This window comes from Coregonus lavaretus (assembly GCF_964263955.1).
Source record: "Coregonus lavaretus genome assembly, chromosome: 12".
Taxonomy (NCBI): Eukaryota; Metazoa; Chordata; class Actinopteri; order Salmoniformes; family Salmonidae; genus Coregonus; species Coregonus lavaretus.
Genome location: NC_139999.1, coordinates 31,303,943 through 31,315,764, shown reverse-complemented (window position 1 = coordinate 31,315,764; position 11,822 = coordinate 31,303,943). Strand labels below are relative to the sequence as shown.

Genomic DNA, 11,822 nt, shown 5'->3' with positions numbered 1-11,822 from the left:
CATCTGTATAGAGCATTTATTTTGACCAGTGCTCTATGGGCCCTGGTTAAAAGTCGTGTACTATAAAGGGAATAGGGTGCCATTTGGGACACACCCAGACTGAGCGTTGGCAAGGTTGGCACTGGCTGGGCAATCAGCATTATTTCTGCTCCACTTTAATGTAACCATGTCACCCAATACACATTTGCTCTCTTCTGTCTTCTCTCTCTCTCTTTTTCCCTCCCTATATTCTCTCATTTTATCTGTTTAACTGTGTTATGGGTTCTGTGTTGAGGACTTCTTTGAGACCTGACTTGGTCTGATATGGTCTGATATGTTGCTGTTCTCAGATTTAGTCAGTAACATGTTTTCCACTTGTCATTGTCCTTTCTTAGGGCCTCGGAAAAAAACAAATGTAACTGAAAGCCCAAGTCATTCCCATAAAAATAAATGTTTGCCCGCCCACTCTAGTCAAGTGTGTGTCTGCGTTAGTGTGTCTGTGTGTGTGATCTATGTGGTTATCTTTGTTTGTGTGTATTAGGTTTGTGTATGCCTGTGTGTGTGTGTGCTGCTGAATGCTGTTGATATGCACACGTGTTTACATTCAAGCGTCTCAAAGATCGTCCTGGAGTAGACATTTTATATACACCCAGTTATAAATATTGAACTCTATCATTCCTTATACTCTAATCAAATGTTTAGGCAAAAATACTGTATATGCACTTACATGGAGACCTTATCGACATTACCAGGAAGAAACGAGAACAGAAAGTATACAGTAAACAGGTATACCATAAGGTCATTATAAACAACATACACTTTCCACAAATGGAGGACATAATAAGTTAACAAGTGAGGCAGAGCTGCCAAGGTAATGTCTGGGTGAGAGATGCAGACAATGGGTAAATGAGAATGAAAACTGGTATGGTGAGGGAGATAAAAAAGGGAGGAAAAAACAAGAGGAGGAGGGAACTACATGCTGGAATAGCCAGGGGGGAGAGCTGTAGACTCCACCTTCCTTCCTCCCCTATCTCCATCCCATCCCCTCTTCCTGCCTCCCTCTCTCCTTATATTTGTCTCTCTCTCTCGCTCTCTCTCTCACACACACAGAACATTAGCCCACTATCTAACCACAGAGAGAGCTCAGTGAGTCGTGGAAAGCATATTGTTTCTCCACGTCTCTCTCTCAATCTCTCTCTCCCTCTCTCTTTCACTTTTCCTCATGGGATCCTGAAAGACTGGACTATCTCTTCTTTGGAAATCCTCCTCCTGCTTTGGGACTTAACAGAGAGTGGAGCAAGCATTCTTTCCCATTGTCAGAATTTTTTTATACTGATATCTTCTGGGGATTACCACAGGAATGCGTTTGTGTATTTGAGCGTGAGTGTGTGTGTCCTGTGCCATGCCCGCCCCTGGTCGTTTCGGGACAAGCGGTAGTGAATCAGCATGAAGGGGGGTCACCATCAGCGGGGGTGCGGGTGTCAACACCTGTTCCGAAAAGTGCTGGCCATGTGTGGCTGCTGCTACGCTCGAGTCCGAGGTTGGTACATCTCTACGTTATGTCCATCATTTTCACCTAGCTACTTCTCTTCACTTTACTGGTCTCAGATGAGATGGGAGTTTAGTTTGCTTTCCCAGTTATAGGTCAGATGGTCTGTGCAGTCGTGAAGTCTGTGTTTTTCCCTCCGAGATGGATGGCAGGAGATAAAAGTGATAAAAATAGAGTGTTCTTCAGCTGGTCTGAGATCAGATGATGGGAGAGAATCAGCAGAGCTCAATCATTTGTTGGTTGATATTCAATCTGTTTTCAGGCCAGATAACACTAGTAAATGGGCACCATTAAGTGTAGCTTACTCTTCTCCACTGTCCCAATCTGTTGTTCTGTGATCAGATATTGAGACAGAGATGGTGTGTGCCACTCTCACTTAGGCACTGCTACTGATATGGGACCTCTTACAGCCTCAACTTTACTCACCAACTCTGAGCGTAACCTCCCTCCTGAACCCAATATAATCTGAATACCGCTCTTCTTATGACTTCACTTTCTTTTTGAGGGCAATTCTCTCCATCTTTTTCCTACACTTTCATTTTCATTTTGTATCAGTCTGTCAGTCCTTCTCTCTCTTGGCTCCTCATTCCTTTGTACTCTTCTCGCCTGCTCTCTCTATGGGGAGAGACAGTAGAGGAGAATTGATAGTGATGTTTTGCTCAGACTCCAACTCCTCCAGAGGAAATGAAATGAAACATTTTTGGGTCCAGGTTGTGTTTGCTCTACTCTGGGGTTTGCAGGAGACAGAGTACTAGTCGCATGCTGTGAGCTGTGCAGTGTGTGAAAATATATCACTTTAGACATAGTGTTAGAGAGACTATCAGTTAGCTTATACAGTGCCTTGCAAAAGTATTCAGTTTTTCCTATTTTATTGCATTACAACCTGTAATCTAAATTTATTTTTATTTGGATTTCATATAATGGACATACACAAAATAGTCCAAATTGGTGAAGTGAAATGAAAAAAATAACTAAAATTTTGATTACAAAATAAATCTAAAAAATAAATTACGGAAAAATGGTGCATGCATATGTATTCAACCCCTTTGCTATGAAGCCCCTAAATAAGATCTGGTGCAACCAATTACCTTCAGAAGTCACATAATTAGTTAAATAAAGTCCACCTGTGTGCAATCTAAGTGTCACATGATCTGTCACATGATCTCAGTATATATACACCTGTTCTGAAAGGGCCCAGAGTCTGCAACACCACTAAGCAAGGGGCACCACCAAGCAAGCAGCACCATGAAGACCAAGGAGCTCTCCAAACAGGTCAGGGACAAAGTTGTGGAGAAGTACAGATCAGGGTTGGGTTATAAAAAAATATCCGAAACTTTGAACATCCCACGGAGCATCATTAAATCCATTATTTAAAAATTGAAAGAATATGGCACCACAACAAACCTGCCGCCCACAAAAACTCACAGACCAGGCAAGGAGGGCATTAATCAGAGAGGCAACAAAGAGACCAAAGATAACCCTGAAGGAGCTGCAAAGCTCCACAGCGGAGATTGGAGTATCTGTCCATAGGACTACTTTAAGCCGTACACTCCACAGAGCGGGGCTTTACAGAAGAGTGGCCAGAAAAAAGCCATTGCTTAAAGAAAAAAAGAAGCAAACATATTTGGTGTTCGCCAAAAGGCATGTGGGAGACTCCCCAAACATATGGAAGAAGGTACTCTGGTCAGATGAGACTAAAATTGAGCTTTTTGGACATCAAGGAAAACGCAATGTCTGGCACAAACCCAACACCTCTCATCACCCCGAGAACACCATACATTTTTTTCATCGGCAGGGACTGGGAAACTGGTCAGAATTGAAGGAATGTTGGATGGCGCTAAATACAGGGAAATTCTTGAGGGAAACCTGTTTCAGTCTTCCAGAGATTTGAGACTGTGCCAAGGTTATAGAGACATACCTCAAGAGACTTGCAGCTGTAATTGGTGGCTCTACAAAGTTTTGGCTCAAGTTTTCTGTCTTATTTCTTGTTTGTTTCACAATAAAAAATATTTTGCATCTTCAAAGTGGTAGACATGTTGTGTAAATCAAATGATACAACCCCCCCCAAAATCCATTTTAATTCCAGGTTGTAAGGCAACAAAATAGGAAAAATGCAAAGGGGGGTGAATAATTTCGCAAGCCACTGTGTATAAAGTTAGAACAGTGACATAATTATTCTATGCTCAGTGATATATACAGTGGGGAAAATAAGTATTTAGTCAGCCACCAATTGTGCAAGTTCTCCCACTTAAAAAGATGAGAGAGGCCTGTAATTTTCATCATAGGTACACATCAACTATGACAGACAAATTGCGGAAAAAAAATCCAGAAAATCACATTGTAGGATTTGTAATGAATTTATTTGCAAATTATGGTGGAAAATAAGTATTTGGTCACCTACAAACAAGCAAGATTTCTGGCTCTCACAGACCTGTAACTTCTTCTTTAAGAGGCTCCTCTGTCCTCCACTCGTTACCTGTATTAATGGCACCTGTTTGAACTTGTTATCAGTATAAAATACACCTGTCCACAACCTCAAACAGTCACACTCCAAACTCCACTATGGCCAAGACCAAAGAGCTGTCAAAGGACACCAGAAACAAAATTGTAGACCTGCACCAGGCTGGGAAGACTGAATCTGCAATAGGTAAGCAGCTTGGTTTGAAGAAATCAACTGTGGGAGCAATTATTAGGAAATGGAAGACATACAAGACCACTGATAATCTCCCTCGATCTGGGGCTCCACGCAAGATCTCACCCCGTGGGGTCAAAATGATCACAAGAACTGTGAGCAAAAATCCCAGAACCACACGGGGGGACCTAGTGAATGACCTGCAGAGAGCTGGGACCAAAGTAACAAAGCCTACCATCAGTAACACACTACGCCGCCAGGGACTCAAATCCTGCAGTGCCAGACGTGTCCCCCTGCTTAAGCCAGTACATGTCCAGGCCCGTCTGAAGTTTGCTAGAGTGCATTTGGATGATCCAGAAGAGGATTGGGAGAATGTCATATGGTCAGATGAAACCAAAATAGAACTTTTGGGTAAAAACTCAACTCGTCGTGTTTGGAGGACAAAGAATGCTGAGTTGCATCCAAAGAACACCATACCTACTGTGAAGCATGGGGGTGGAAACATCATGCTTTGGGGCTGTTTTTCTGCAAAGGGACCAGGACGACTGATCTGTGTAAAGGAAAGAATGAATGGGGCCATGTATCGTGAGATTTTGAGTGAAAACCTCCTTCCATCAGCAAGGGCATTGAAGATGAAACATGGCTGGGTCTTTCAGCATGACAATGATCCCAAACACACCGCCCGGGCAACGAAGGAGTGGATTCGTAAGAAGCATTTCAAGGTCCTGGAGTGGCCTAGCCAGTCTCCAGATCTCAACCCCATAGAAAATCTTTGGAGGGAGTTGAAAGTCCGTGTTGCCCAGCGACAGCCCCAAAACATCACTGCTCTAGAGGAGATCTGCATGGAGGAATGGGCCAAAATACCAGCAACAGTGTGTGAAAACCTTGTGAAGACTTACAGAAAACGTTTGACCTGTGTCATTGCCAACAAAGGGTATATAAGGGTATTGAGAAACTTTTGTTATTGACCAAATACTTATTTTCCACCATAATTTGCAAATCAATTCATTAAAAATCCAACAATGTGATTTTCTGGAAAGAAAAATCTCATTTTGTCTGTCATAGTTGACGTGTACCTATAATGAAAATTACAGGCCTCTCTCATCTTTTTAAGTGGGAGAACTTGCACAATTGGTGGCTGACTAAATACTTTTTTTCCCCACTGTAGTCCAAACAAAAACAGTAACGATATTCAATGCAGTTGGGTTTAAGTTTATTGGCTTCAAGTTCCTTTGTGTCCACAACACCAACAAACTATCATGGTCCAAACACACCAAGACAGTCGTGAAGAGGGCATGACAATGCCTATTCACCCTCAGGAGACTGAAAAGATTTTGACCATTCCATTTTCAGATCCTCAAAAACAGGGCATCCTGACTGGTTGCATCACCGCCTGGTATTGCAACTGCTCGGCATCCGACCGCAAGGTGCTACAGAGGATAATGCGTATGGCCCAGTACATCACTGGGGCCAAGCTTCCTGCCATCCAGGACTTCTATACCAGGCGGTGTCAGAGGAAGGCCCTAAAAATTGTAAAAGACTACAGCCACCCTAGTCATAGACTGTTCTCTCTGCTACCGCACGGCAAGCGGTACCGGAGCGCCAAGTCTACGTCCAAAAGGCTCCTTAACAGCTTCTACCCCCAAGCCATAAGACTGCTGAACAATTAATCAAATGGCTACCAGGACTATTTGCATTGTGCTGCTGCACAAGGTGAGCGCTACCATCAGTCCTGTGTCATGCCAACAGTAAAGCATCCTGAGACGATTCATGTGTGGGGTTGCTTCTTAGCCAAGGGAGTGGGCTCACTCACAATTTTGCCTAAGAACACAGCCATGAATAAAGAATGGTACCAACACATCCTCTGAGAGCAACTTCTCCCAACCATCCAAGAACAGTTTGGTGACGAACAATGCCTTTTCCAGCATGATGGAGCACCTTGCCATAAGGCAAAAGTGATAACTAAGTGGCTCGGGGAACAAAACATCAACATTTTGGGTCCATGGCCAGGAAACTCCCCAGACCTTAATCCCATTGAGAACTTGTGGTCAATCCTCAAGAGGCGGGTGGACAAACAAAAACCCACAAATTCTAACAAACTCCAAGCATTGATTATGCAAGAATGGGCTGCCATCAGTCAGGATGTGGCCCAGAAGTTAATTGACAGCATGCCAGGGTGGATTGCAGAGGTCTTGAAAAAGAAGGGTCAACACTGCAAATATTGACTCTTTTCATAACCTTTATGTAATTGTCAATAAAAGCCTTTGACACTTATGGAATGCTTGTAATTATACTTCAGTATACCATAGTAACATCTGACAAAAATATCTAAAAACACTGAAACAGCAAACTTTGTGAAGTCCAATACTTGTGTCATTCTCAAAACTTTTGACCACGACTGTACAGTCACTGACACCTTTCAAGCAATAGGCATTGAACACAATGAGTCCAAACTTCTCACAGAAGCTGGACAAATATACAGTTGAAGTCGGAAGTTTACATACACTTAGGTTGGAGTCATTAAAACTCATTTTTCAACCACTACACACATTTCTTGTTAACAAACTATAGTTTTGGCAAGTCATTAGGACATCTACTTTGTGCATGACACAAGTCATTTTTCCAACAAATGTTTACAGACAGATTATTTCACTTATAATTCACTGTATCACAATTCCAGTTTACATACACTAAGTTGACTGTGCCTTTAAACAGCTTGGAAAATTCCAGAAAATGATGTCATGGCTTTAGAAGCTTCTGATAGGCTAATTGACATAATTTGAGTCAATTGGAAGTGTACCTGTGGATGTATTTCAAGGCCTACCTTCAAACTCAGTGCCTCTTTGCTTGACATCATGGGAAAATCTAAATAAATCAGCCAAGACCAGAAAGAAAATTGTAGACCTCCACAAGTCTGGTTCATCCTTGAGAGCAATTTCCAAACGCCTGAAGGTACCACGTTCATCTGTACAAACAATAGTACGCAAGTATAAACACCATGGGACCACGCAGCCGTCATACCGCTCAGGAAGGAGACGCGTTCTGTCTCCTAGAGATGATCGTACTTTGGTGCGAAAAGTGCAAATCAATCCCAAAACAACAGCAAAGGACCTTGTGTAGATGCTGGAGGAAACAGGTACAAAAGTATCTATATCCACAGTAAAACGAGTCCTATATCGACATAACCTGAAGGCCGCTCAGCAAGGAAGAAGCCACTGCTCCAAAACCGCCATAAAAAAGCCAGACTACGGTTTGCAACTGCACATGTGGACAAAGATCGTACTTTTTGGAGAAATGTCCTCTGGTCTGATGAAACAAAAATAGAACTGTTTGGCCATAATGACCAACGTTATGTTTGGAGGAAAAAGGGGGTGGCTTGCAAGCCGAAGAACACCATCCCAACCGTGAAGCACGGGGGTGGCAGCATCATGCTGTGGGGGTGCTTTGTTGCAGGAGGGACTGGTGCACTTCACAAAATAGATGGCATCATGAGGAAGGAAAATTATGTGGATATATTGAAGCAACATCTCAAGACCTCAGTCAGAAAGTTAAAGCTTGGTCGCAAATGGGTCTTCCAAATGGACAATGACCCCAAGCATACTTCCAAAGTTGTGGCAAAATGGCATAAGGACAACAAAGTGAAGGTATTGGAGAGGCCATCACAAAGCCCTGACCTCAATCCTATAGAGAATTTGTGGGCAGAACTGAAAAGGCGTGTGCGAGCAAGGAGGCCTACAAACCTGACTCAGTTACACCAGCTCTGTCAGGAGGAATGGGCCAAAATTCACCCAACTTATTGTGGGAAGCTTGTGGAAGGCTACCCGAAACGTTTGACCCAAGTTAAACAATTTAAAGGCAATGCTACCAAATACTAATTGAGTGTATGTAAACTTCTGACCCACTGGGAATGTGATGAAAGAAATAAAGGCTGAAATAAACAATTATCTCTAGTATTATTTTGACATTTCACATTCTTAAAATAAAGTGGTGATCCTAACTGACCTAAGACAGGACATTTTTACTAGGATTAAATGTCAGGAATTGTGAAAAACTGAGTTTAAATGTATTTGGCTAAGGTGTATGTAAACTTCAGACTTCAACTGTATATATCCAATATAAATAGAAAAGGGGAATGTCTGTTGACTGTTTAGCTGCTTGTGATATTTTAATAAAACATTGGTGATGTTTATATGCCTACTGTGCGCCCCTTGACACACCTAAAATATTTCCACCCTCCAAATTCAGCGCAAGCGAGCTGATGTTAGACAGATCAATTTCCAACCCTGGTGCAAAGGTTGGAAAATAGCAGAGCTCTGTCTTTTACAAGTCGAAATTGCAAATCGTTTGACACTAGCGCCGCCTTAAAGCCAGTCGAAAATAAAACCCTGTGACTCTCTGATCAGTGATGGAGGGTTTACATAGACGCTGTGACTTTGCTCAGTAATGTAGGGTCCAAACAGACACAAAGAGAGTTAGCGATATGCTCGCATCTGGAACTCTGCAGTGTCTCGGAATGTGCTGCTCTCGGATCATTGGATCATGGAAACGCTTGAGTCACAGAGTCACTCTGCCTACATTCCTTCCCCCCAAAAAGCTAGGCTTAACCCCCCCACACATACACACACAAACACACACACCCTCTGAGCAGCTATCCTTTTCAAAAAAATGTCCTGTTTCCAAGAATAGAAACAGGATTTATGGGGCGCTGTGGTGAAGAAATGTTATGTTCATTATTGTCTGACTGTCCACAGAAGCCCAGAGCTGATGACTGGTGAATAGAAAAATGCTGCTGTGCTCTAAGTTTGGGGCTACAGGTTCTGTGGTGTGGCAACCGTCCATTTCTGAGGCACATACAGTATATCTTTACATCAAAGAGTTGGTTGTTGGGTGCAAATAACTTAATAGGTTGCTGACCACTGTGGTCTATTAGTATGCTGTGGACTTTACTAGAGCTTAGACCTTTGACCGTTGTGATACTCTCTCCTCTTTTTGACTAGAGGTCCTCTCATTTCCTCAAAGCTCTGCCTTTGGCACCATATAGCAGTGCTGAGATCCTGCCCTGGCAACTGAGCCGTACAGGAGAGCTCTCCTCTCAATGAGTTAGGGATGTCACAGAGCTCCCTCCCTGCCAAAACAGACACATTAATTTCTAATACAGTAACCAGGCAAATGTTATTACTCTTGTAACCAAGGCCGTGTGTGTGTGTGTGTGTGTGTGTGTGTACATGTTTAAGTGTGTTTATACAGTGTAGAGATAATCTCTCTCTCTCTCTGCCAGCGCTGTTTTGATTCATTTCCTAATTTACCACTGGCTAAATATAAAGATACTGAGGCTTGAGGCAGATCTGATCTGACTGAGGATTACATTCATCCACATCCTCAAATAAAAACCAACACACACGTACACACACATACATGTATGCACACAGATTGCCGCTCTAACAACCTATTTGGGGAGTGCATGTTAACCTTTTAACATGTCAGTGTAGAGATTACCTATACGTATACTTTATCAACAGCCAAACATTTTTTTACACATTATCATTGTTGTGTGTGTGACAAATCATATTTGATTATTCTCGCACTTGGCCAAATGAGTAGGCATACAATAGTACATTTGATCCAGTGTCAGTTAGCGCCAGTGATATGCCGTTGCTCTCATCATAAGGCCATCTCGCTTGTTTTATGAGCCATCAAGAGCATTAGGCTAGCCATGTGTAGAGATAGATCCAGAGTAATGGAAGCCACAGGATGAGAACACGGACAGACGGCAGACAGACAGTCAATTGGCTCTTTCACAGTACAGGCTAGATTGTGGTGATGATAAGTCGTAAAATAAGAGGGCTGCGTCCCAAATGGCACCCTATCCCCTGTATAGTGCACTACTTTTGACCAGGGCCCATAGGAATAGGGTGCCTTTTGGGACACGGACACAGTTGTATTCATCAAAGTGCAGTGAGGTGCCATAGGAACAACTGCTCTATGCCGAAGTGCAGTAAAGAACATCAGGCTGTTATAATCTGACTTCTGACTGGGACGATCCACTTCTGCACCACCAAGATAACACTGATCTATCAGAGAGCTTAATGCCCAGTGTGTGTGTGGGGGACGGGGTGATTAAAGAGCAGCTCTGTCCATGCTGCAGAGACAGAGACGCTGCAAATAGAAGATGTGTGAAATGTGTGTGTCAATACACACACATACAGACAGACAATTGGACAGGGAAGGGACATCTATACTTATGCACACACTATAGAGGGATAACTCTAGCAAGCATTGTGTGGTGAGGGAGTCGTAATATACTAATTGAATAGTTAATGTAGCAGGACAGCATAGTCTAAGCCATGATGGAGATCCCAGTGTTTTCAACCACCATTCCTCTTGGATGAGCTCGTATTTTTCTCTACTGTAATTATCATAAAGCCTGTCAGACAGTGAGAAAGTGCTCGTGTTAATGTGACAGTGATAATTAACTATGCCTGCCTGGCGTTTTAAAATAAACCCTGTCTGAGTGAGGTCATCATCACCATGGTATTAAAGTGTGTATACTCTGAGAGAGAGAGAGAGAGAGAGAGAGAGAGAGAGAGAGAGAGAGAGAGAGAGAGAGAGAGAGAGAGAAAGAGAGAGAGAGAGGATGGGTCTCCTTATCCCCCACTCTCCTAGCTCTCTCTCTCTCTCCCGTGGTAAGCCTGGTTCTGATTTTGTGTGTGTATTATTGACATGGCTGAGTGTTAGGGTCCGATTTGTTTCTTCTTGGAGCTTTCTGTCCCCTCCACCCTTTCAACTCTCTCTCTCCTCTGTCTTTCCATTCTCCACTCTTAGGACACATGAGGGGGAGCAGTGGTTATAGTCAGTCAGGCCTTCTCCTTTTCCTCTCTCTCCCCTCATCCTCATACTTGTAGTTTTCTCTTCCTCTGTGTCTTCCTGTTGCTCCTTGACCTCTATTCCCTTCCCAACCCCCTGGTGTTTGTTAGTCCTCTCAATACTTGTTAGTCCTCTCAAGACTCAATACTCTTCCCCCTCCCCTCTCTCTCTCTCTCTCTCTCTCTCTCTCTCTCTCTCTCTCTCTCTCTCTCTCTCTCTCTCTCTCTTCTCTCTCTCTCTCTCTCTCTCTCTCTCTCTCTCAATTCAATTCAATTCAATTCAATTTCAATTCAATTTAAGGGCTTTATTGCCATGGGAAACATATGTTAACATTGCCAAAGCAAGTGAAGTAGATAATAAACAAAAGTGAAATAAACAATACAAATGAACAGTAAACATTACACTCACAAAAGTTCCAAAATAATAAAGACATTTCAAATGTCATATTATGTGCAAATAGTTAAAGTACAAAAGTGAAAATAAATATACATAAATATGGGTTGTATTTACAATGGTGTTTGTTCTTCACTGGTTGCCCTTTTCTTGTGGCAACAGGTCACAAATCTTGCTGCTGTGATGGCACAGTGTGGTATTTCACCCAATAGATATGGGAGTTTATCAAAATTGGGTTTGTTTTCTAATTCTTTGTGGATCTGTCCTATCTGAGGGAAATATGTGTCTCTAATATGGTCATACATTTGACAGGAGGTTAGGAAGTGAAGCTCAGTTTCCACCTAATTTTGTGGGCAGTGTGCACATAGCCTGTCTTCTTTTGAGAGCCAGGTCTGCCTACGTCTG

At 42.7% G+C, this 11,822-nt stretch overlaps 1 protein-coding gene across 1 annotated transcript in view; it reads left to right on the top strand.

Annotated features, from left to right (window-relative positions):
- Window positions 1–1,104: 1,104 nt before the first annotated feature.
- LOC311137823 (rho guanine nucleotide exchange factor 25-like) overlaps window positions 1,105–11,822 on the top strand; it is a 48,982-nt gene continuing 38,264 nt past the window's right edge. Inside the window, exon 1 of the mRNA XM_084172421.1 lies at window positions 1,105–1,519. Within this exon, the coding sequence (XP_084028547.1) occupies window positions 1,426–1,519 (94 nt within the window). The 5' untranslated portion in view covers window positions 1,105–1,425. The remainder of the gene's footprint in view (window positions 1,520–11,822) is intronic.